The 27,590-nt window shown below is 38.8% G+C and overlaps 1 protein-coding gene across 4 annotated transcripts in view; it reads left to right on the plus strand.

Moving 5' to 3' along the window:
• igsf5b (immunoglobulin superfamily, member 5b) overlaps window positions 1–21,782 on the plus strand; it is a 32,550-nt gene extending 10,768 nt beyond the window's left edge. For 2 of the 4 annotated variants that reach the window (XM_047392336.1, XM_047392337.1), the window contains 7 exons: window positions 2,783–2,910; window positions 8,885–9,047; window positions 11,772–11,903; window positions 14,315–14,339; window positions 14,890–14,978; window positions 19,165–19,229; window positions 21,354–21,782. In XM_047392336.1, the coding sequence (XP_047248292.1) occupies window positions 2,783–2,910; window positions 8,885–9,047; window positions 11,772–11,903; window positions 14,315–14,339; window positions 14,890–14,978; window positions 19,165–19,229; window positions 21,354–21,464 (713 nt within the window). In that variant the 3' untranslated portion in view covers window positions 21,465–21,782. The remainder of the gene's footprint in view (window positions 1–2,782; window positions 2,911–8,884; window positions 9,048–11,771; window positions 11,904–14,314; window positions 14,340–14,889; window positions 14,979–19,164; window positions 19,230–21,353) is intronic. The other 2 variants (XM_047392333.1, XM_047392335.1) reach the window with 1 other exon arrangement.
• Window positions 21,783–27,590: the final 5,808 nt, after the last annotated feature.

The raw sequence follows: 27,590 nt of genomic DNA on the forward strand, positions 1-27,590 counted from the left end.
TGCCATGATATGGCAGCCCAAACCATCACTGATCCACCCCCATGCTTCACTCTGGGCATGCAACAGTCTGGGTGGTACGCTTCTTTGGGGCTTCTCCACACCGTAACTCTCCTGGATGTGGGAAAAACAGTAAAGTTGGACTCATCAGAGAACAATACATGTTTCACATTGTCCACAGCCCAAGATTTGCGCTCCTTGCACCATTGAAACCGATGTTTGGCATTGGCATGAGTGACCAAAGGTTTGGCTATAGCAGCCCGGCCATGTATATTGACCCTGTGGAGCTCCCGACGGACAGTTCTGGAGGTGCACATTTAATTCTGCCTTGATTTGGGCAGCCGTGGTTTTATGTTTTTTGGATACAATCCGGGTTAGCACCCGAACATCCCTTTCAGACAGCTTCCTCTTGCGTCCACAGTTAATCCTGTTGAATGTGGTTCATCCTTCTTGGTGGTATGCTGACATTACCCTGGATACCGTGGCTCTTGATACATCACAAAGACTTGCTGTCTTGGTCACAGATGCGCCAGCAAGACGTGCACCAACAATTTGTCCTCTTTTGAACTCTGGTATGTCACCCATAATGTTGTGTGCATTTCAATATTTTTAGCAAAACTGTGCTCTTATCCTGCTAATTGAACATTCACACTCTGCTCTTACTGGTGCAATGTGCAATCAATGAAGACTGGCTACCAGGCTGGTCCAATTTAGCCATGAAACCTCCCACACTAAAATGACAGGTGTTTCAGTTTCATTGTCCAACCCCTGTATATATAATGAAAAGAATTGGCCCAAGTACTGAACCCTGTGGTACTCCACAATTAACCCTGGAATTTGAAGATGATTTATCATTTACATGAACAGACTGGAATATGTCAGACAAATAAGATTTAAACCAGCCTAGTGCTGTTTCCCTGATCCTTAAAACATGTTCCAGCCTTTCTTTTTTTTTTTTTTTAAGAATTGTTTTCGGCACTAGAGGCCTTAATTTTTGACAGTAGGCAGACAGGAAGGAGGGGCAAAGAGAGGGGGAGGCATTTGGCAAAGGTCGCCAGGTCCAGGACTTGAACCCATGACGGCCTCTTCGAGGACAATAGCCTCTGTATGTGGTCGCGTGCCTAACCCCTACACCACCAGCAACAAATCTGGAATGACTTATTCTACGTTGGTGACAATTCCTTTGAATCTAAACTGGGACTGATGGAGGGACTCACCTATGGTGGCATTCGCACAAGAACTATCACTAGGCACATTGGAATAAATGACAACTCGATACTTCAGTCTGCAAGGTTTGTTTGGATCAGTCACCCCTTTATCATTAGGTATATTTGCATTTATAGTAACTACATTTAAAATGAGTGCTCAAGAAAAAAAAGCATGGAATCATCCCCTTCACCGAGTCAAGAAAAAAAACCAACGCCCCAGCGCTTCCAATATATTATGAAGAGAGTCCCCGTAGCTACCAGTGCCACAAATCCCCACTGACACAGGCAGCCATTAACAGTAGTGTGTGGTGAATCAGGCCCCCCTCCCTGTCTTGATACAGAAGATCGCTATGGCTTGACATAGCCCTTGAATTAATCGTGCGTGCTGGCAAGGCAAGTTAACAGTCAGCAACTCTGCTCGTGATTTGTTTACTGCAGCCTCAAATATACAGAGCAAGTTGAGCCACAAATTTACAGCGAGCCCCATTTACTCTGTGCAATCTCCTCCACCACTCTCTGTTTTAATTGTTCCATTTGAAAATGATGTAAACGTGACTGCACACTGGCTGCTATGTATTTGGCTGCTCACTCAATCATAAATGCAGTGCATCAACACAAACCCCTCACTTGAGCAGATCAATATGACTGTATATGCTGTTGACTACAAGCAGGAGATCACTGATATAAATCAGAGAAGATAGAACCTTCCTGAAGTAATACCTGTAGAGGTATGGTGGATACACAAGCTGGAATAGACCCTTACCCTCTACATTTAGTGTCTTGCAAAAGGTTTCATACCTTTAATATGTTTACTTTTTGTCAGTGTGCTTTATTTGGATGTGACAGGCCAATACTAAGTAGCACACTTTTCACACTTTTTGCAAATACAAAACAAAGGTATGGTGTGCATATATATTCACCACAATTTACTCTGATACCCCTAAATATTGTCCTGAACAGCATTCTGTCTTCAAAAATCATCAAATTGGTAAACAAATTCCACTTGTGTGTAATTAAGCCTCAGTTTAAATCATAGCTGCTTGGTGAAGGTTTGTTAGAGAGCATTAATGAAAAAACAGAATCATAAAGACCAAGGAGCACAGCGGACAGCTCAGTGTTAATGTTAAACAAATTTAAAGCAGAGTTAGGTTATAAAACATATTTCCAGCTTTTAACATAAGAACTGTTTAATTAATCATTTAAAAATTGAATGACTAAGCAACATTACGAAGACACGGTCATCCACTGAAGGTGAAAGGCCAACCAATGAGAATATTAATTAGAGAAGCAGCCAAAAGTCACATGGTAACTCTGGAGGAGGAGCAGAGACACACAGCTCAGGTGTTAGAGTCTTTTAACAGGACAGCCGTCAGTCGTGCACGCCACAGGTCTGACCTATTTGAAAGAGCGGTAAGAAAAAAAAAACAGGCCAATCAGGCCAAGCAAAGCAGTGATTCTCAGCGTTAAGTCAAGAAAGTTTAAACAAAAACGAATGGATTGCCAAGTAAATATGAAGTGCACACAAAAGAACTGTACTTTATTCAATCTTGTGAGTACACCTATTTTTTTTACTACAGAAAAGGGCAGCGTGAGAGTTTTTGGAGAGAGCAAGTTGGCATTTAAAGGGGAGTCGGTCCTGTTTCAGTGTCAAGCAGCAGGATGGTACCCTGAACCTACTCTGCAATGGCAGGTGCATGACAAAAAGGTAAATAGCTAAAAGACGTTTTCTGTTTTTCTTAGTTTGCTGTCTGGCTTTGATACTTTCACTTGTTATAAAAATGTTCTTACAGCATTAAGGTGGAGAGTTGCCGATTGTTTTCTACTTTCAAGATAAGTTAGGATTTTTGAGTGAAGTGTTGTTAAATGGTTATAAGCATTTAATATATCAGTTAAAGTTAAAATAATGTGTTAACTTTGTAAAAATACAGTAAATTACTTTTTGTGTTTATTTGGTCTAAACTCCCATCTATTTTAGCTGAGGCTGAAACAGTTTGTCTAAGGGCCAAGGCCAAAGTGGACTTCTACTTTTATAAAACAACAACATTCTTAAGAAAGTCCTTGTGGTTACAGCACACACAGTTGTATGAACTGTTAAACCAATAATTTTCAAATCCAGAACTGGACCAAGAGGAAAGTCAACCCAAAAGCTCCATAGCTTACTTCACGGTGTTGAGATTATGAATATCAATATATCATTCAAAATTAATACTTTAATATTTTATTACATAATATTTCGGTCTGTTAAGCGTTGTCCTGTGAATACCAGCCCAGTAAGGCGATGGTATTACGACAAAATTGAAACGGATGAGCCAAGCTCTGACATTATTGAACAGCAAAAACTCTGCACACACACAGAATGAATTAATACAATTTCTTAAAATACAAGAATTTATTAACAAACATAAGTCAACTCAAAGTCAAACATATTTCAATCAACAAACTCTTTACTATGCTAAAACAATCCAACTAAACTACCAAGCAGAATTAAAGAATAATGAGGACTAATGGGCTATGTACAATATAAACAAGTTGATCAAAGATGGTTGAAAACCATGACCGAAAGAGTGATGCAACATTACCATGCAATGTTTATGTTTGAGAACCAAGGATTATCTTGAAGAATCTAGAAATGAAGTTAAGTTAGTCTTGGAACTAACTTAGGCAATAATTGGTATACCTTTAAACAACCATTCACAATGGAAGATCAGATAAAACATTATGAGAAAATGTTTTTTTTATTTTTATTATTTGCTGAATAAAACCAACCTGCTGGATGACCCATTCTCAACGGTGTTTAAATAGCTGCCTTTATTTATTGAAATAATATTTATGAAAATCTTTTTAAAGAAATAGTAAAATAATATTTATGGCTACTGCTGTAGCCACGGTGATGCGGTCCCATCGTCCTTCCTTCAGACCGGGAAAAATTGCTCCACTGTAGTGACAGGGTCTCTGCTGGGAACTCTCTGGAACACAGTTTGATTCTGTAGACCTCAGAGAGAAAAGTCAAGCCACGCTTGTACCTTAATTACCCCGTTCATGATTGAATACCGGACACACAAACAGCAATTCATTCCTACTTAGTGCATATGATCGCGTGATCGTATGACACTCTTGGATTCAGTTTGAAGAGTTATGTCTGTTTGACAGCAAAGAGACATTAGCGTGCTATTTCCCTCCGTCCAGTTCCACTGGGGACCTGCGTGGTAGAGGTCTGTTTGTTGAAAAAGCCGGGTTTTTATTCAAACAGTGACGTCATGCAAGCTCCACTGTTAGCCCCTTCTTGTTCCTGTTCCTGGCTGTGCTGTAAGTAGGTTAATGCAACCTAGCACCTTAGTAAACATTTCTCTTTGCATCGATCCTAACAAATGAGATGTGCATCTACTGAAGACTTTATGAAGCCACATGTGCAGAGTCAAAAGGTTGTTTGGAAAAACTGATAAAGCTGTGGGTGCACATTTCTTTGAGACGTTTGAATATTACAGCATCTTCTCAAGCCCAGATCGGTTGTTTTGAAAAAATTTTTACTCATTTTAAATACATTTCTACAGTGTTTTTATTTGAGAAAATACAATGTTTCCTTATTTTATTACAAAAATACTTAGAGATACAAAACAGGTAGATTTTTCAAGAGCTTCATAAAAACATTAAATGAATCCAGATAAATTTAAACAGTTTTTTTGCAAATAAACTGTTGAAGTTTAATGATTAGATACTTTTGCAGTTAAATAATGTGTTTTCTTTGTAAAACATGGAAATATGAAACTGAAACAGTTGGAACCATGAATAGAAAATAATATGGACCATAGATAAAGATAAAATATTTCTTATGCCTCTAGGCTTCTGCAGATAATTGAGGCACTAGGCCATGCATCTGTGGTATGTGTAAGTTTTACTTTAGTTGTTTTGCATTTGTTTATTTTGTTTTCTTGTGTATGTGTGTAAAGAGAGAGGATTTATTTATTTAGGCATTAAAAGTAATTAACTTACTCAAGTTTAAGTAAATTTGGAACTTCAGTTACTCTGACCAGAAATTCTTTGTGTGTTCTGTTCTCAGTACGTTTCACATAGGAAGGTCATTATTGGTGCCGCGCCCCCCTACCTTAGCTTCCATGTGAACTGACTTCTGTGTAAAGAACTGCCCCATGCAAAGATGAAAATGGCTTTAAGGGTTATTAAATATTTTTTGACATAGATTGCTGTGATGCTTTTGAGACTGGAGATGTTTTAAAATACAAAACGTCTGCTTTGGTCTTGGCCCTGTCAGACGAGCTGTTAATTTCAGTCTTCAGGACCAACTAATCTGGATTTATACAAAATGAAGACGCCAAAAGAGTTATCTACTGCAAGTAAGAGTTCATTTGCTTTAGCCTTTTAACATAAGCTAATTTGAAAAAGTCTGATGTGTCCCTTAAATGTACTCCAAACTTTGTAAACCCTATTTGTATTTTAGAGAGAAAAAACAGTGGGAGGTAGACTATCCTTTGCTCCATTATATAAATCACTGCATTAAGTTTCCAGTAAGTGGACCAGTAGTGTGGCCTGAATGTGATGAGTCTTGATTTATGTGCCTGAGCTTGAAGAAAGAGAATCCTCTGGACTCCCACTGTTAATGATAGCAAGAAATAAATAATTTAAAATGCCAGTGTAGTACCTTGGTTAGCATTCAGGCATGTCCAAGGAATAACTAAAGCATTGTAGCATTAACCAGGCAGTTGGCTTCTCTCCACTCTCTGGAATCCTTTTGATAGAGGTGAAAATTGATTTCATCAGTTCATCTTGAGATTTAAGAAAAGTCGGGATTTATTGATCCATTAACAGCTTTCACACCAAACCTTTGTAATGCACCTGAGTCTGGTCTTTGGAGCGGATCATGCAGGTGTGAACCAATCAGAACCTTAAAACGGGGCAGAGAACTGTACCCTGGCATGGTTACAACTGTTCCTTGACGTTCCTTTGCGTTTGAATGTTGTTTCTAATTAACTTTTACTTTGTTGATACAAATGGCAATAAATTTGACCAAGTTGTACATTTTAAAGTAAACTTTAATTATTTGTTTCTCTTTAAGCCTTTCAAATTGATTTTGAACTAAACAGATAATTCTGGGTTCATTTGCCATTTTTGTGCCAGTGTCTCCCATTCAAAATATGTTTAATAATACACTCTTAGTACATTCCTTGCTGTTGAAATCTCTTCAAATTTCATGTTTTGTTAATTTGCACTAGATGCATGTATTTGTCCTGTAAATCTATTTCATTTTGTGACAAACTTGTATAAAAAATTAAAATAGATGAGAACCAGTGTTGCTAAAGATGTTTGACAGTTCCAGGTTCCAGTTTGCATCTATAGGGTTGGAAAAGAAGAAACAGATCCCCCAAAGGCTATTTACACAAAACCTTTGACTGCTTCAGTATTATTCTTGAGATTCTGTGCAGTTATCAAAGCATTTAAATAGTTTGTCTAGTTATCAACAAAAAAGTAAGTAATTGGTTGCACTGGGTTTTATTCAGGGGTACCAGAGTAAAGGGAGTTCCAAAACAAATGCACACTTCAGATTTTTATTTGTTAAAAACGTTTAAAAATCATCCATCATTTTTCATCTACTTCACAATGATATGCTACTTTGTGCTGGTCAGTTACATGAACTACCCCACAAATTCATTTAAATTTGTGTTTGTAAAATAACAGATGTGAAAATGTTTAAAGGGTATGAATACTTTTGCAAGGTGCTGTAATTGTTTATTGGAAGAATGTAACTGTTTTAGGAAAAAGTGCATCAGTGAACTGCTTTTAGGGGATTAAAAAGCTGATTTGATTGAGCATCTGTCCCACTGCAATTATTTTCGGTTAATGATCAATGTATCCTACCCAAACCGTTTTTCTAAATTATGCTATGAACTGATTATTAAATGGAGGTTAGGGTTTTGTTGACTACAAATGAGTGACCACAATCTCCTCAAAGCTGTTACTTCTGTAGATTTCTGACATTTTTTAGGATTTTGTTATTGTGAAAATATGCTTAAATTAATTGATTTCATTGGACATTTGCTTGTAGACCACATATCCCTGGGATTAGCTGTAAAAAGTCATGAGTATAATCCTTTATATTTCATCTGTATCTACTTAATTGATGGGACAAATCACATGGCAGAAAATCATTGTCTATTATCTAATTGCTCACTTTTTTGTAGTAAAGATGGAAAATATCAAAAAGATATTTATCTGAGGGAAAACATCACATCCTATTTGTATCACTTGATCATAAAGACAGATTTATTGCAATATTAGACTACAGCCAACCCCTTAAAGGGAGCAAATTTGCTTTGTCATATTTTATATGTGGACATGTGTTTAACTAAAACTCTTTTATGTGACTAGTCAGTGTTACTGTTTCTACAAATAGACAGAAATAAGGTTTTGTCCTTTAACTGTAAGTTCTTTAACAGGAGTTCTGCTATGAAATCGCTGTCAGAGTTTTCTGTAAAACATTCAGTACCTTGCAAAAATACTCACACCTCTTAAAGTTTTTATATTGTGTCACCTTAGCTCTACAACCTATATTTTATTAGGATTTTATGTGATAGACCAGAACAAAGGAGTGGATAATTGTGACGTAACAGGAGATTATATATGTCGTATTTATGTTTAGCTTTACTCTGATGCCCCTAAGTAATATCTACTGCAGCCAACTTTTATCAGAAGTCACATAATCAGTAAGCAGAGTCTATATGTGTGTAATTTATTCTGAATATAATCCAGCTGTTCTGTGAAGGCCTCAGAGATTTTGTTGGAGAACATTAGTGGACAAACAGCATCATGAACACCAAGGAACACTCGAGACAGGTCACAGATAAACGTGGAGAAATTAAAAGCAAGGTTAGTGTATAAAACCTAATAGCAAGCTTGTTCAACCCATTATCCAAAAATGGAAACATTATGGCACAACTGCAAATCTATGAAGACATGGGTGTCGACCACCTAAAACCAACATGTTGGACTGGTAGAGCATCATTCAGAGAAGCAGCAGAGGCCCATGGTTAGTCTGGAGGAGCTGCAGAGATCCACTGTTCAGATGGGAGAATCTGTTCAGAGGATGACTATTAGTTATGTGCTCCACAAATCTGGTCTTTATGACATTATGTAAATACAGGGGAATCCTGAAAGAAAATTGGTTAGAGGATGGAAATGACTAACTCATACATTAGAACGGCCCAGTCCAAGTCCAGAACAAAATCCAACGGACAATCTGTGGTCGTACATACAAATTGAGGTTTGCAGAGCCTCCAAATGAACTGGCCTATTTTGCAAAGAAGAATGGACAAAATTTCAGTCTGCAAGAATCATACTCCATACCACATAGCTCAAACTACTTATACATATACATCTTTACGTACAGCTATAATTGCAGTGAAAGGTGGTTCTACAAAGTTTCAACTCAGGAAGGTTAATACAAATAGATGCTAGACTTTTTACATTGTGTTTTTTGTCAACAATTTAGAAAACAATTTATTATTTTTCTTTACTTTGCCAACAGATTCTCAGCCTCTGCAAAGTTTACATTTAAAACTAACACAGATCTGTCAGAGCCATCTGCAGACAAATTCAGTTAGATATAAACCAAGTTTTGATTAGTCGCAGTGTGATAAATAACAGTTTTCTCTCCGGTTGACTTGTTGGAGGTGAGTCAGGATGAATACAACATCAGCGTAAAGGAGATGGAAAACTTCTTCACCGTCTCCAGCAACCTCAGCATCCCAGCAGAGAGGAGCTCTGTGGTGGACTGTTTGGTTTCAGTGTCTGCCCTCAAAGCACCTCTGAAGAGCAGCATCAATCTAACAGTGGGTGAGAACAAGTTTTTTCAATAATTGTCTGCATCTTAAGAGATTATTTGTCCCTGTTGCAAAAGTTTTAATTAGAATGCTTTTTGTAAAATGGTGTTGTGTGGAGTTTTTAGTAGCATTTAGTGTTTTATCTTCAGAGTTGTCTCAGTTTGAAGAATCCCAGAGAAGTTCTCATCAGAGTCAACATAATGGCTACTCAGAGCACGGGTGATTTAAGAGTACATTTCTACAATACAAAACAATTCCAACTCAAAACCTTCCCAACAGTTTGTTTTATATGTTAAGGTGAGTTTCAGCTAATGTTGGAATGTTATTTTGGAATAATCTTATTTTCAGATACATTGTGTGATATTTTTGGCAGAAATTCAACAATAAAGTTTTTAGAAGACAGACACTTCAATTTTTGTTTGTTTTTCAACCAAACAAAGTAAGACTTGCTTTGCTAACCGGGTGGACTTACAATATTAAAATATTCTGTCTTACATAACTTGAGACAACTTTTTTCAGCCTCTCTAACCACTATTTTTTCCTCTGTATAAACTAGATCATTCAGATTTCCTATTTTCATGACGTATTTAGTTTTATTCTAAAATTTGATCTATTATAGTTGTATTTTGAGATCAGAGCTGAGGAACTGTGTCAAAGCAGACAAATAGAATAAATGTATGCGTAAACAGACGGAAAATGCTAATGGGGAAAAAGGAAAAAGGGCATGGTTTTAAAATATCTTATGACGTCCATTCAAACTGCAATAAAAGTTTTAAATCTGACTGCATTGCTCATCGGTTGTCTAGGTATGCCTCGTTAATGTCATTATATTTAATCCAACATACAGTACAGACCAAAAGTTTGGACACACTATCTCATTCAAAGAGTTTTCTTTATTTTCATGACTATGAATATTGTAGCTTCACACTGAAGGCATCAAAACTATGAATTAACACATGTGGAATTACATACTGGTTTTCCAACAGTCTTGAAGGAGTTCCTAGAGATGCTTAGCACTTGTTGGCCCTTTTGCCTTCACTCTGTGGTCCAGCTCACCCCAAACCATCTCGATTGGGTTCAGGTCCGGTGACTGGAGGCCAGGTCATCTGGCGCAGCACTCCATCACTCTCCTTCTTGGTCAAATAGCCCTTACACAGCCTGGAGGTGTGTTTGGGATCATTGTCCTGTTGAAAAATAAATGATGGTCCAACTAAACGCAAACTGGATGGAATAGCATGCCGCTGAAAGATGCTGTGGTAGCCATGCTGGTTCAGTATGCCTTCAATTTTGAATAAATCCCCAACAGTGTCACCAGCAAAGCACCCCCACACCATCACATCTCCTCTTCCATGCTTCACGGTGGGAACCAGGCATGTAGAGTCCATCTGTTCAGCTCTTCTGCGCCGCACAAAGACACAGTGGTTGGAACCAAAGATCTCAAACTTGGACTCATCAGACCTAAGCACAGATTTCCACTGGTCTATTGTCCATTCCTTGTGTTCTTTAGCCCAAACAAGTCTCTTCTGCTTGTTGCCTGTCCTCAGCAGTGGTTTCCTAGCAGCTATTTTACCATGAAGGCCTGATTCACACAGTCTCCTCTTAACAGTTGTTCTAGAGATGTGTCTGCTGCTAGAACTCTGTGTGGCATTGACCTGTTCTCTAATCTGAGCTGCTGTTAACCTGCGATTTCTGAGGCTGGTGACTCGGATGAACTTATTGTCCGCAGCAGAGGTGACTCTTGGTCTTCCTTTCCTGGGGCGGTCCTAGTGTGAGCCAGTTTCTTTGTAGCGCTTGATGGTTTTTGCGACTGCACTTGGGGACGTTTCCAAAGTTTTCCCAATTGTTCGGACTGACTGACCTTAATTTCGTAAAGTAATGATGGCCACTCGTTTGTCTTTACTTAGCTGCTTTTTTCTTGCCATAATACAATTTCTAACAGTCTATTCAGTAGGACCATCAGCTGTGTACTTTATCCACCTCCTGCACACACAACTGATGGTCCCAACCCCATTTATAAGGCTTGTAATTCCACTTAAACCTGACAGGGCACACCTGTGAAGTGAAAACCATTTCAGGTGACTACCTCTTGAAGCTCATCAACAGAATGCCAAGAGTGTGCGAAGCAGTAATCAAAGCAAAAGGTGGCTACTTTGAAGAACCTAGAATATAAGACATATTTTCAGTTGTTTCACACTTTGTTGTTCAGTATATAATTCCACATGTGTTAATTCATAGTTTTGATGCCTTCAGTGTGAAGCTACAATATTCATAGTCATGAAAATAAAGAAAACTCTTTGAATGAGAAGGTATTTCCAAACTTTTGGTCTGTACTGTACGTATGCATATAAGAAACATGTCTTGAATTCCTTGAAGGATTTTCTGTTTCATTTTAATCTGTTACCCTTTTCATTCCCCTTCTGTTTTGGGAAGCATGTGAATCATCACAGAGTGCAGCTGTTATAAAAGAGGAGAGGAGAAAAGGAAAGGGTTATGAAACTGAAACAGCATGAGTTTGAATCATAGTAGTGTACAGGTTGAAAACAGCTGAAAGGACCACAGCTTTGAAAACGCATTTTCTATCTTACCCTGCTATCTATTTTCATCACCATTGTGACTAAAATACAAATCTTTCTCTGGTCTCTCCTCTTTTTGTCTGCATATCTGTAACTCAATTTCAGAGCATTTCCATTGCTTCAATGATCTGTAATAAAACAATGATGTGACCTTTTCTCTTCAGTCGCAGAGGTGTTGGAGGAAGAGGATGACTGCACAGTCCTGGTGGCAGTAAGCGCCTCTCTTGCCGCTCTTCTGCTGCTTGTGTTGCTCTCCCTCTGCACTGTCCTCTGCTACAGACAAAGGAGAAAAGCAAGTAGGCACTTTTCTCCTTCCTTAAATTGCTCTAAGTGAACAAATACCAGCTCAGCCCACAATTTTCCACCTCAGAAACTGTGATTAAACTATAATGTAGCACAGAGGTGGCTAGGTGCATGCTGGGACAGCCCTTTGGTAGCCTTCAACAAGGGCATGCAGCATCTTTTCTGACAAAAGCAGAACATTAGTTGTCAACAGATCACTGTACGCACCAGAAAAGAACAGCTAAAAAGGTTAGAGGTTTGTAGAGGTCTGGGTGTTGAAACAAAACAAAAAGGCGAAGAATACGGAGGAAGAAAGAACAGAAATGATTTTTAGTTACATTATAATGTTTTAGAATGATTGATGTGTAGCTTACAATTACACTGAGAATAACAGAACTTTTAACATTGATTTTTTGCAGTATCTTTGCTACCTATTTCTTAAAACTTTATTTGCCAATGTGAACTTCTAAATAGCATCAAAAAACAAACAACTAACACAACAACAACAGCTAAAAGAAATAGAAAATGAATAAAAAGCCATTTGTCAGCCTTGGTAAAACCTGTTCTACACTTCCGGAAGCTCTCAAACCTTTGCATGTTGCAGTTTCGGTAAAACAAAGAAGCTTTGTCCTGATGTTACTCTGTGTGCGTAGGAAGTAACCTTGGACAGGTTATCATTCTGCTTGCAAACAGGATCACAGCTGTTGTCATGCTGGAAAAAGTGTACTGTGCCTTTGGGAACATGAGGTCCTGACTCAAGCTTGGCTTCTGCTAAATGAGTCAGTATGTTTTGAATGGACACAATCTACTGTAATACATGGCTGCACAGAGAGCACAGGTTATTCTGGACATGGGAATAGTGAGGTATTATTGGAAATATACTATGTACTCATTGTTGCTGTTAATGATGATGAAAATAGGAATTAACTCCTTCACCTAAAGCTCAAAAATATTTACCAGCATCAATGAATTAAAAAGGTATTCGTCATATCTCAGTTGTATTTTTAATTCTTGGGTTTAGGTGCATTAAATTGAAAATGCCATGTTAAATAGGACATATTTATCTTTGAAATAATACTTTGTGCTTCTTTTAGTCAAGGCTAAAGTCTATCTTAGGTTCAAGTAAAAACAGCAGAACAATTCATAAATAATTAATAGCCAAATTAGGAAACACCAGAACAAATTTAAATGCCATGATTAGCTATGAAATGCTGTTGCCTTGCAGCAAGAAGGCCCTGGGTTGGAATTCCCACATAGGTATATGTATATATATATTTATATGTATATGTACAGTCGGTTGCCTTCTCCACAGTAATGTAACTGTCTTACAATACAGAAAATTATTATTATTGAAAATTGAAAAACAAAAATTTCATTGTAACATATGGAGACTAAAACAAACATGACCTTTTTGGAGCAAGAGAGGACATGACTAAAGTGTGCAGCCATTCTTGACTAAATTAGAAAAGTCTTTGATTAACTCTTTATCAGCTTCTATGACTTAAGGGCAGTTTTGTGGCCTATTTTGTTGTCACATAAATGTTAATACCTCCCGCACTCTCATAATGTGAATATCAGTCTTAATGTCGTATCATTAGTAATAATAACATTTAGCATAATTAAGACCTAGCTGTGATAAAGTCCGGGATTCTTGTTCTGGAAGGGGAAAGATGCCTGTTTCCGTAGGATAACATAAAGACTCAAACATTTTAATTCGTTGTAATCCCCTGCACAAATTCTGGACCACTGCTAAACATGGGTCTGGTTTGGATCTGAGGGATTAACCTAAAGCAGCTGTGACCTTCCAATACCTAAAACATCTCAGGCCTCAATTATTACTGCCCTTGCTCCAGTCTTGAAACTTTGAAGGAATAACCCTTAGTAATTTAAATAAAATTCACTGGATATTTCAAATGTCAGAGAACGTATGCTTCCAGAACACAAAACATCTCTTTGTGTAATCCGTCTCACTGAGGCGTAATGCCTGCTTTCAAATTACCGAGATAGGAGAATGGATCTAAAGAAGAGTTTAGCTAATGACAGCATTGATTTAAAGGGTAATTACAGGTGAGTTTTTCCTTCTGTAAAGGGGAGAGTTCAGATCTCTCCTGAGGCAAGAGCCATCTGCAGCTTCATAATATTGCAGCTCTTTTGCCATGACCATGAGCACCTTTGGGAAATGCAACCCATAAAGCCATGTTAACAAAACTCATAAATGCTCAACTTTTACTACTGTGCTACAAACCAACCGGAGGCAATGATATCAGTACAGAGCCCAAAGCAAATAAACAGCAGGATATTTACAGCTTTCTTATTGTTGTACTGTAGATGGAGTGAGCATACTGAGAGATACTATGCACTATGCTGTCATAATAATAAAGTTAGCACTTGATTACTCAAAATACAATTTTTTTTTACTTTTCAGAAAAAAGTCCACAGGAGGCAGTAAGGTAGGATTTGACAGCTGTTTCTTTTGCATTTGTTTTTATGCAGCAAATTTTAAACGATGGTTTGAAGAAAAGTACTTTCCTACAAAGATGTTGAGCTTTCGTTTATATTCAAGCTACTTTGAAGACTCAGCATGACTGTTGATATGCTATGACAATGTTTGAGAATGAAAAGGCCCTTATTGATCTTCGTTATGAGACATGAATTTGAAAAAGTCTTCATAATTCATTACAATGTCATTAAGACTCGTACAGTCAACGCTAATGCGTGAAGCATTTTATTTGTCAGCATTTTTCTCTCAAATTTCAGAGCCACATTTGAGGAATTTTGGCTGGCTCTAATAAAGCTGAGTGAAAGAAATATGACGATGCTCATTTTTTATCTGTCAGTGCACTTTATGCTGAGAACAATACAGGGGGCCTCTGATATACTGCTGCTCTGTCGGATTAGAAATTGCATGTTTGCAGCAACATGGCTTCTGACAATGTGACTTCACCGTTTCTCAGCTAAAGGTAATCTCTTTCATTGGACTATCCTCATGGGCTTTTGCAGGTTCGACCAATCAGTGTTTGGGGGAAGCTCGGTTGCTGAGGCGACAGGCGGGAATGTCAACCAGGGGTTTTCCACTGAGGACGCAACAGGTGAGAAAGTGAAAAACATTAAAAACATTGGTACATTAATTATTCATTTTGAATTGTTTTTTTTTATAATTACCTGATAAAGCACTACTTTCACTTTCACATTTTAAAACATGTGAACTAAACAGAGCAGCACCAATTGTATTATTTGTCTCTTCTGGAACATCTTTCCTCTTTGTCCTGTTAGAGTATATTACCTGCTGGTTTGGATGCAGGGTAAAAGCTACATTGTATAAACAATGTTTGTGCAGTCCTGTGACACAGTAAATGAAGTATAAATTACAAACAGAATGCAACATGTCCTGTCAATTGTAATAGAAATAATCAGAATGAAAACAGTTTGGGTCCATCTCAGTTAATCAGAATATCATTAAAAAACATTCATTGATTTTATTAATTCATTTCAAAATGTAAAACTCATGGAATGTAGACTTGATGCATACAGATACAATATCTATTAGTCTTTCTAGTTAAAGCTTACAGCTAATGAAATCCCAAACTTAATTTTTCCAGAACATTTGAGAATTACATTAGAGCAAAAAAGCAGGAGTTTTAATACATAATCATCAGCTACCTGAAAAGCATGTCCTTGGATTGTACAGTATATGCACTCAATACATGGTTGGGGCTCCTTTTGGATGAAGTTTTTCTAACCGTCCTCTTGACAATCCTCCATAGCTTTTCTATGGGGTTTAGGCCAGGTGAGTTTGCTGGCTGGCCAACCTTAAGGGTCATAGCAGGTATTGGTACTGCTGACAGTGCACACAGGTTCCAAGTCTTGCTGGAAAATGAAAGCAGCATCTCCACAACGCTCATCAGCAGAAGGAAGTATGAAGTGCTCAAACATTTGCTGGAAGGTGGCTTCTTTGATCTTTGCATTGGTAAAGCACAGTGGACCAACACCAGCACCATGACACCCCAAATAATCAGAAGGTTCATACTGGACCTCAAGCTGCTTGCATTCAGTGCTTGCATTCTCTACATTTCCTCCAGAATTTGGGACCTTGATTTCCAAATGAAATGCAAAATTGTCTTTCATTTGAAAAGGGGTTTTGGACCACTGAGTACCAGTCCAGTCCTTTTTCTCTTTAGCCCAATTAGAATGCTTCTGACATTGTTTCTGGTTCAGGAGTGGCTTAACACTTTTTGTGGAGATTCTTGAAGCATTTATTCCAGCTGCAGTCCCAACAGCTTGTGAATCTGTCCTAAATCCTTGAATGGACTTTGCTGAACAATTCTCTCAAGGCTGCAATTATCCCTGTTTCCTGTACACCTTTTTATATAGGTTTTCCTTCAACTAAATTTTTCTTTATCATGCTTGGATACATGCTTTAACAGCCGGTTTCTTGACAATGAGCTTTTGTGACTTACTGTCATTGTTAAGTGTGTCAGTGGTTGTCTTCCACACAACTGCCAATTCAGCAGGCCTTTCCATGTTTAGGACACAACATGATGGCTTAGGCCACCGCATCATATTTCTAAGTTAAAAATGTTGTTTTTTGGTTTCACTTAATATTCTTTTTTCTCTGAGAATCTGCATTTACTTTTTAACGGAGTTTAGATGAAAATTCAGAATGAAAGACACACCTTCACCGCCCGCCCCTTCCAATGATTTTTTGTACATCTCCCGGCCTCCAATCAGCATCCTCTCCACCTGATTCTCCATCCATCACCTTCTGACGCCTTGCTTTTAAAGGACCTTCAGCTGTGTTCATCCTCGCTTATCAGCTGAGCTCATCCCTCCTCCACCCCACCTCCACCATCTTCCTTCACATCTACTCCTGGCTTCCTCACTCCCTGGCCGCCAATTCACCACCAGTGTCGGATCAGCGGGAAGACATCTCTAAATCTAAACCTTTGAAGTGTTCATCTTAGCTCATCTCACTCTCAGCATTCATATCTTCCTCCCAGGTCCGAGCGCCAAAGAAATAACCATGTAATTTCACATCATTAAAACTTTTCTAATTGCCAACCTTTTCCTTGGGAGTCTTTTCAGATTGAATTAGCTGTAAGCCATAATCTTAAAAAATTAACAGATATGACATATTTCACTCTGTGTGTAACACATGTTAAAGAAATGTTTACATCTTTTGAATTTAATTACATAAATTAATACACTTTTTAATAATACTCTAATTGGAAAGCACCTGTACTTCAACAGTACACTGTATGTATTGGAGGTGGACATTTTTATTTAGAAATCTTTAATAACACTTGCTTCTGTAGATCATTTTTATTTTTATTCAGAATTTCAGATGTTTAACAGGTTAAGCCCTCTTAACAATTAATTTTATTGTTTTCAAAGAATTATATTTTCAGTGAGTTATGTGACTTGCTAAAAAAACAAGCAGGGCCTGGGACATGACCACAGTTCTGCATTGTACCATGTAAACAGAGGCACCACTGTAGAGTCACCCATTCTGACTGCTTTAGAGACTTTCCTTCTCCAGCTGAGCCCTGACAATGCTGTGTCCTAGATTTCCAGAAATAATTTAACATTTTGATCCCTCTCATGGCAGTTTTCCACTGCAGCTTCTTAAGCAGGTTTTGGCCAAAAGAAGAAAGTGGTGTTTCTGTATCTTTTAAAATATTTTATTCCCTCTGATGTCACATGTTTATCCCTAAATTGTGGTTCCAGCAGCAGACTCCTAATAAAATTCCCCACAAAATGTACGTCGTTTCATATATGTCGATCCATTACTGCCATCTCAATCCTGTAGAGACTCACAATAAGAAACACAAAATGCAATTAAAGAAGTTACACAGCGGATGTTTATTTGTTTGGCGCTCAGACCCCAGAGGAAGACATGAATGCTGATAATGCATGAACTTGATTGAACGTCTCAGAATTAGAATTAGAATTGTCTTCCCCCCGGGATCTGATACTGGTGACGGAGAGGAGGCCTGATGGTAAGGGAAATGAGAATCTGATGGAGCCGATGGGGTGGAGGAGGGTCAAAACTTGGCTGACAGCTGGGAGATCCATGAATAGGAGACTTTAGCCCTGTCCCAATACTCGCACTTCCACCCTGAATGCGCGTTCCCGTTGATGGGTTCGAGTGCGTAGTGTGTCCCAATTCTCCAGAGTGGTCCTTAGCCCCGCCCACTTTTTGCCCCCCATCCGCCCTTCGGCGAAGCCCGCATCTAAGCGGACTTTGCCGAAGTATATTACCCACAATTCACTGCTGTAGATGACGTTCTGAGCAAAAACCAATCACAACCGTCAACGTAACCAGCCATCAAATCAGAATTATAAGAACTCCGTAAACTTTAGACAGCAAGCCGACAAAAATTTTTTTTTACTGGTTTTCCAGGCTCAACATTGAAAGATACCAGTGGGTTCAGAGTGAGTCTGGGCAGTCAGTAGCCCATAACACTGAAGTTACCTTTCAAACAAACACTGGCACGGTGAGAGTCTGCTGTATAAGCCTCCTTCGCTTCCTGCACTTTCTTCTCCTCAAAACAATTGCTTGTTGCAGTTTTAAATAGTTTTTTTTTAGCAGCAAGACTGTGAAAACAGCGCTGGTTCCCGCCCTTTTTGATGTCGCTGTTACGGTGCAGAGGTGCAAGTTGATGATGTAACCCCTACTGTCCCAATTCTCCAATTTTGCACGCTTGTAACCTGGGCACATCAACCCCTACATGCACTTGTACAAAGTAAACACTTCATAGAGGGGCGTAGGGTGTAGTGTGGGTATTGGGACAGGGCCTTCAAATGCGGAGCCTTGAAGGATCATTGGCTGAGGATTACTGCGCACTTGATGCTGATTGGATGGAGCGGAGACGCATGGAGGAGCCATTGGATGAAGCTGGAGGAGTGGGTGAGTCTTCCAGATAGAATTTTCGTCATTACTCCATAACCTATCGTACATAAAATCATTATATAGAACATGAAATCCTTGGCATTTAGCTCCGACTGAAGACTCAACCTTTCTGTAATGATATTCTAAAACTCTTACTGTTAGTCAAGTTTCTGACCTGTAATTTATGGTTTGTAACATCTTCCATCACTATTTTGGTAATGCATTATAAAAGTCTTTCACAGATAAAAAATATTATTATAATTTGAGTTTGCTTGATAAATCTAAAGAGAAGTGCCACTTGGGTCTACCTTAAATCAAGAGTGAGGTGTACAGCAGTTGTTTAAAGGAAAAGTCCAGGAAAATGAAACAGTTTTTTCAATCTGCAGATGTGAGCAGCAGTGAAGTTATCATCGGAACTCGCAGCCAGATGAACTTTGACACCTTCCACAAGGTAAGATACAGGAAGTAAGGGTGGTTTGAAACAAGCCAGACAGCTACACAAATACTGACAGGGAGCGAAAGGAAGAGAGCCCTAAGAGAACATGACCAATTGAAGCTGAAAAATGTAAACTATTCTGTAGCTGCAACAACCTGCCAAGACATTAGGAAACTTCATGGATCTTTAGGTGTGACTCTCATCGCACAGCTTGACAATTGATATCATTCATTCAACTGATTATAAAATTCATTTCAAATGGACAAAATCTGTTCAGTTTATTTATTTTGTGCCAATTTACAACAAAAAGACAATTGTCACCTGAAGGTAATTTAAAAGATTAACTGGTCCAATTTATCCCATTATATAAAATCCAAAAATGATTTTATTTAATGAAACTGTTATAGCTGCAAAGAGTGAGTAAAATCAATATAGTATTTAAAGTCTATAAGCGTTTCAATATTTCTGACCTCCCTATGACAAGTTTATTTTTCTTCTCATTGCACTCTCATTATATTTATTATTTCTGCTTGATCAGTGTCAAAGTGAATGACTGTGCCTCTAAGGCATGACCTGTCAGACATCTAGTTTGCTGAATGAATAACAAATTGATATGACTTTTAATGTGTCTTTTGGGTTTATTCACAGGCAGTGCTTTGCCAGTCCATCCTTAACAAGAACTAGTTCTAAATTCAGCCCAGCCAAGTTAAAATGAATTGATTCATGTTCATAGTTCACTACCTAAATATTTTTGAACTAAGCTCACATCTCTAACTTGAGCTCGTTCTTGGTCATTTATTGTAATTTGTCTAAAATAAGGTTTGAAAAATACATAGGTCATGACATCATTCACTAAATATATGGTTTACCCCATAGCTTAGCAACCATTTTATTCTGTTCTTTTGTCTTTGCTTACATAAACTGTATTTTATATTGGTAGAATTTCCAAAACACCTGCTCTCATTTACAGATTTCAATAGTTCCATCAACAGGAAAAAAAAGTTGTGACTGAAAGACATCCATTTAGATTACATTTGTAACTGTGGCCACTTTTAACCCTCTTATCATCATGAAGTAAGATCAGATGGTGAGAGTTTTATTTTGCCTTTTAAATTGTTACTGTGGGTAGAAAACCTCTATCAATGTTAAAAAATGGCCATATAATGAAAACTGAAGTTGCTTTGGTCAATAGCACTCACTCATTGCATTTTTTTTATTACTCTCCTGCTACAAAGTCAAAATTAATTCAACTGGTCTATGTATAATTTTGGTCATAAGGGAGCCAACTTTCCCCCCAGATGATCCTATTCATAAAATTCTGATTGTGTTTAACCCCATTCTTGAGAAGTTATCATGCTTCTGTTTATTATTTTCATGCTCATGCTTTAGTTTTTATCTTCTGGTCCATGTTTTGTCAAGTTAGGTTTTTGAAACTGGTTATGCTTTAGTTTCATGTTTTTCTAGTTATGTTTCTATTAGTTTGTATTCAAGAGTCTCTTTTCTGCTCTAGCCACATTTGTTCTCTCCTGTCTGTTCACCTGCACCAAGTATTCAGTCTCCTCGTTTCACCTGGTCCTTGCTCCATATATACACATCGGTTCTGTTCATTCCTTGCGAAAAATGACACAGTTCATCTGTTTATGCCAAGCTTGTTCTGTCAAGCCTGTTTTGCCTATGTTTGTCCATGCCTGCATCTGCAACTACCTGTCTGCCTGCAAGTTTCTTTTTGATTATTAAACCTTTTTTCAACTCACCACGCCACGTTGCTTCCTGCTTGTCTGCATTCTGGGGTCCCCTGCCATACCAGCCGTGACAGTTCACAGAAATATGGTGGAAGTGAAATGTGTGTAGATGAGAAACTAAGCTCCTTCTCCCAATTACTTCTGACATGGAGCAGCTCTGACTCAAGCTCTGATACCCTGTTTGTAGTCACACACTCAAACTAACAGACCTGTGCTTAAGCTGGTAGACTTGGATTACATTATCTCTTGCATTAATGTTGAGCTCAACTTATTTCCAGAAAGCCTCCAGAATTTGAATCTCAGTTTTTGTTTTCATCTCAGTTATGTATGAACTCAAAAGAATTCAAGTTTACCAGTGTTTGGTGTATATAACTCAAAACCTTATGTCGTTCTCCAGGTTCCTCATGTTGTCCACTCCAGCAGCCTCTCTTTGCACACTGAGGGCCAAACCACAGAGTTTCAAGAAGACAACACATATAGCATTGTCAGAAGGATTACCACAGTTTAAATACTTTTTATTTTGTATTATTTGCAAATATATTATTTACATTCATGTTTTATATTATTTTAAAGCACTATGATATTGAGCTTGATGTTCTTCAATAATTCTTTTGCATGCCCTGATAATCTCTGCTTCTTTTTATATTATCCATGCAGGCCAAAGTGATTCATCATTCATAGTACAATTTTGTTATATAAATATGTTCATATCAGTGTTGACACAGCAGAGATGTTTCTACAGAAGATGCTCTTCAAAAAAATAAATATTTGAAAGTCCTGCAGAATGTCTGAAAACTGCACTGAGATCAAAATGATTGCCTTTTATATACTGATAAGTGAAGATATTTACACAATACACTGATTCTGAGTCTTAAAAAGGCAAGAAAGAAAGCATTTAATGCATTTTATTGACCCTTTGTGTTCCTTTTTTAAAACCTACTCCTACCTTTCAAGACATTGTTTGCAAGTCTAATTCCAATAGTACATCTTCGAACCCGGCTGTTATCATCCCAGTTAATTGTCAATGTTTGTCTTAGCAGAATTTGTTTGAAACACAGATTCGGAAGGAAAAGCTTGCGAGAAAATTGGCATTGTGATAGGTGCTGCTATGACAGCACTGTTGGGGTAATGCCTGTAATCCCAGATTTATCTCTCTGTGTGTGGTGCTTAATAAAACATTTACATTTCATAGTAGTTAGGGACACAGGGGAATGGTGAGGTAGACATGGACGTATGATTCTGCAGATTGTCTGGTACTTTAATTGTCTTGCTGCCCATAATATTTGGTGTCACATTTCAAAAAACATACCAACTGCAATTGAAATGATTTCAAGTTACCAACATTGCATGCTATAAGTTCAACATTTTAATGGCCTTTGACATTTATAGAATAATTCTGTAAGCCTTTAAAAGACAATTATGAGTAATAATTATCGTCCACAATTGCAAAAGAAGAAATAGGGAGTTCAGTTGAATTAAAAATATAAATTTCATTTAAATTAAAGGGTCTTATCTTACTGTGTACAAAATACAAAATAAATACAAAATAAAAGGCCAGTAAGAACCTTTCTAGAACTGTCAAAATAAATCGCATTAACCTACTTATAGCACAGCCAGAAACAGGGAATAACAGTGGACTTCCAGTGAGGTCACTGTCCAAATACAAATCCTGCTTTTGCAACAAACTGACCTCTTCCATGCAGGTCCCCAGCGGAAGGACACAGCGTTCTAATGTCTCTTTGCGGGCAAATAGACATAACTCTTCAAACTGGATCCAAAAGTGTCATACAATCATGCGATCATATGCAACAAGTTAAGTAGGAATGAATTGCTGTTTGTGTATCCGGTATTCATTCATGAACGGGGGTAATTAAGGTACAAGCGTTGCTTGACTTTTCTCTCTGAGATCAACAGAAGCAAACTGTGTTCCAGAGAGTTCCCAGCAGAGACCGTGTCACTACAACGCCGAGTGGAGGAGTTTTTCCCGGTCTGAAGGAAGGACAACAGGACTGCATTACCGTGGTTACAGCAGTAACGTGAGGATCAGCCAAGCTTGCTAACTGAAGCTTGGAAGCAGCATGGTAAGTAGACACATTTAATAACAGAACTTGTAACTTTCAGAAAAGGGTGTAGGACACGAAACACAGATAGAGTAACTGGCATGGAGCAGGCAGGCAAACAGTAGAATCCCATGCCAACCCATAAAAGCAAGTAGCTTTTACACAGAGGCAGGCTAGAGAAATGACAAATGAACCAGTACTGTAAATCAGATGAAATGTGGAGCAGGTGTGGCAGGGAGAATGTAGAGCAACAGAAGGAGGGAGGCTAATTAACAAAGATGAGCAGCAATACAGAGAAGTTAGGTAAGCAACTGAAATATCTAAACATAAGAATGAACCAAGAACCTAATCTACTATGAATGAACTAAAATAACAGCAACTAGAGAACATAAACAGGGAAGAAACAGATCCATTAGAAACATCAAACTCCTTGAGGTCATGACACTGTTAGCTTTGATTTACTTCTGCTTGCAGCCCTGATTGGTCAACATATTGGTCACATTTATGAACAACAGGATACTTAGCAAAGAAAAATCACTGAAATCAAAAGCAGTTAATGTCCAGGAAGATTAAACAGTCAGTCAGTCATTTTCTACCGCTTATTCCATAGTGGGTCACAGGGGAGCTGGTGCCTATCTCCAGCAGTCTATGGGTGAGAGGCAGGGTACAACCTGGACAGGTCACCAGTCCATTGCAGGGCAACACACAAACAACCATGCACACACTCATTCATACACCTAAGGGCAATTTAGAGAGACCAATTAACCTAACAGGCATGTCTTTGGACTGTGGGAGGAAGCCGGAGTACCCGGTGAGAACCCACGCATGCACAGGGAGAACATGCAAACTCCATGCAGAAAGACCCCAGGTCGGGAATCGAACCCAGGACCTTCTTGCTGCAAGGCAACAGTGCTACCAACTGCGCCACCGTGCAGCCAAGATTAAACAGATTCCTATATTAAAAAAACATATAAATGTGTGACTTCTAGTGGGTGACGGTACGGATCGAACTTTTGTACCAAAGATTTTCTACTAAATCATACTCTAAAGCAGGGGTCTCCATTCCTCGAGAGCCACTGTCCTGCAGCTTTTAGATGCTTCCTTGCTCCAAAACACACTTACTCAAATGAATGGCTCATAACCAGGCCTTAGCCAAACTGAGACCAATCATTTGATTCAGCTGTGTTGGAGCAGGGATGTATCTAAAAGTTGCAGGGCAGTAACTCTCAACGTCTGGAGTTAGAGACCTCTGCTCTAAAGCTTTCTGATGTTGACAATTTGGCACACAGATATCAGATGGTATGCTTGGCACTTGTATGGCAACCGAAATCAGAAAGTTGTGAGGTGTGAATTGATGTATGTGCATTTGTGAGTGATGCTGGGAGAATGTGTCCCAAGCTTAAAGCACTTTTAGTGGTTGGTATGACTAGAAAAGCACTGAATAAATTTAATTAATTTACCATTTACAACTCAGCTCCTGATGCAATTGATAATTTCTCATCGTGAAAGAAAGATCAGCTGATTGCTGAATTCAGAGCTTCCCTTAGCTACCTTAAAATGAAGCTTGGTGAGTTCAGTTTAGCGATGGGAGTGCATGGCCATTGTTTATCCTTGAACTGGCTGCAGTTAATCAAGGAACCCAAGGAAGCATACTTTAGCCTCTGAGAAGCTTGCTCCGAGCTATTAATTAAAATCAGTGATCTGGAAGACCACAGCCTTCGAATAAACCTGCATATACTTGGTCTGGTAGAGTCCCCTGAAACCGACCGCTAAACTGAATTTTTAGTAGGGACTCACAACATACAACTGCTAGAGATCCATCACCAGTTGAAACTCCGACTTCACTAATAGAGCTAAAGAGGAGATCTAGACTTACACAACTAGCAGGAATTTTGAGGCTTAAAGGGGGATAATGGGGAACATTTACAAAAAGGACTGAAACCATCTCTTGGATTCCCCACCTGCTCCACATTGTGTTGGTGTGTGAACAGCAGAAGTGCTTGAGCCCTGTTGACAAGGCTGGTCAATACATTAGTTACCATGCCGCTTCACATCCTCCACCGCGATGGACCAGGTTGACGACACACTTTCTTTTTTTCTTCCACGATAGACTTAGAAACATGAGTACTTTGTTCAGAATCTACCCGGATTGGGAACCTTGCTGTGACAGGAGCAGCATACAGTACAGACCAAACGCTTGCACACATCTTCTCATTCAAAGAGTCTTCTTTATTTTCATGACTATGAATATTGTAGCTTCACACTGAAGGCATCAAAACTATGAATTAACACATTTGGAATTATATACTGAACAAAAAAGTGTGAAACAACTGAAAATATGTCTTATATTCTAGGTCCTTCAAAGTAGCCACCTTTTGCTTTGATTACTGATCTGCACACTCTTGGCATTCTGTTGATGAGCTTCAAGAGGTAGTCACCTGAAATGGTTTTCCAACAGTCTTGAAGGAGTTCCCAGAGATGCTTAGCACTTGTTGGCCCTTTTGTCGTCACTCTGCGGTCCAGCTCACCCCAAACCATCTCGATTGGGTTCAGGTCCGGTGACTGTGGAGGCCAGGTCATCTGGCGCAGCACCCCATCACTCTCCTTCTTGGTCAAATAGCCCTTACACAGCCTGGAGGTGTGTTTTGGGTCATTGTCCTGTTGAAAAATAAATGATGGTCCAACTAAACGCAAACCGGATGGAATAGCATGCCGCTGCAAGATGCTGTGGTAGCCATGCTGGTTCAGTATGCCTTCAATATTGAATAAATCCCCAACAGTGTCACCAGCAAAGCACCCCCACACCATCACACCTCCTCCTCCATGCTTCACAGTGGGAACCAGGCATGTAGAGTCCATCCGTTCACCTCTTCTGCGCTGCACAAAGACACGGTGGTTGGAACCAAAGATCTCAAACTTGGACTCATCAGACCAAGGCACAGATTTCCACTGGTCTAATGTCCATTCCTTGTGTTCTTTAGCCCAAACAAGTCTCTTCTGCTTGTTGCCTGTCCTCAGCAGTAGTTTCCTAGCACCTATTTTACCATGAAGGTCTGATTCACACAGTCTCCTCTTAACAGTTGTTCTAGAGATGTATCTGCTGCTAGAACTCTGTATGGCATTGACCTGTTCTCTAATCTGAGCTGCTGTTAACCTACGATTTCTGAGGCTGGTGACTTGGATGAACTTATCGTCCGCAGCAGGGGTGACGCTTGGTCTTCCTTTCCTGGGGCGGTCCTCATGTGAGTTTCTTTGTAGCGCTTCATGGTTTTTGCGACTGCACTTGGGGACACTTTCAAAGTTTTCCCAATTGTTTGGACTGACTGACCTTCATTTCTTAAAGTAATGATGGCCACTCATTTTTCTTTACTGAGCTGCTTTTTTCTTGCCATAATACAAATTCTAACAGTCTATTCAGTAGGACCATCAGCTGTGTACTGTATCCACCTCCTGCACAACACAACTGATGGTCCCAACCCCATTTATAAGGCTTGAAATCCCACTTATTAAACCTAACAGGGCACACATGTGAAGTGAAAACCATTTCAGGTGACTACCTCTTGAAGCTCATCAACTGAATGCCAAGAGTGTGCGGAGCAGTAATCAAAGCAAAAGGTGGCTACCTTGAAGAACCTTGAATATAAGACATATTTTCAGTTGTTTCACATTTTTTTGTTCAGTATATAATTTCACATGTGTTAATTCATAGTTTTGATGCCTTCAGAGTGAATCCACAATATTCATAGTCATGAAAATAAAGAAAACACTTTGAATGAGGTGTGTCCAAACATTTGGTCTGTACTGCATGCGACTCAATAATGCGCATGCTGCATTGTGTTGATGTATACACATTGGCTACTTTATTAGGGACACCCTGCTGGTAACAGTTGGAGCCCCTTTTTCCTTCAAGTCCTCTGTAACTCTTCATTCTATTCTACAACACGTAGGGTCCACTCTTAAGAAATTTGAGTCCCTACTGACATAATGGTGTCATGCTGTATGCTCTTCTGGATTAAGATCCGGTGACTGTGGGGACCTTTGCAGGACAGTGAACTCATTGTCTTGTTCAAGAAACCAATTTTAAAATTATTTCAGCTTTTGAACATTATCGTGCTGGAAGTAGCCATCAGTAGCCAAGCAGAAGTTTTCAAAATCTGTTATTGTCCATTTTTGATGAGGCTGTGCAACTTATAGGCTCGATATCCTGTTCATAACAGACAGCGGTGGCATCTTGTGTGGTCTTCTGCTGTGGCAGCCCATTAACTTCAAGGTTTGACCTTTTTGCATTCACAGATGTTTTTCCACATAGTTTTGGTTGTAACAGGTAGTTATTTGAGCTACTGTCTCCTACCTATTATAGCAAACCTGGTTGCCCATTCTTCTCTGATCTCTGACACCAACAAGATATTTCTGTCTACGTGACTCATAATACTGGATGTTTTCTTCTTTTCAGACCATTTTCTATAAAATCCCAGTAGATCAGCAGCTTTAGAAATAGTCAGATCAACCTGTCAAGCACCAACAACCATGCGACATTAAGAGTCACTTAAATCCCGTTTACTTTCTTGATGTGA

This window comes from Girardinichthys multiradiatus, chromosome 18 (assembly GCF_021462225.1).
Source record: "Girardinichthys multiradiatus isolate DD_20200921_A chromosome 18, DD_fGirMul_XY1, whole genome shotgun sequence".
In the NCBI taxonomy this organism is placed as follows: Eukaryota; Metazoa; Chordata; class Actinopteri; order Cyprinodontiformes; family Goodeidae; genus Girardinichthys; species Girardinichthys multiradiatus.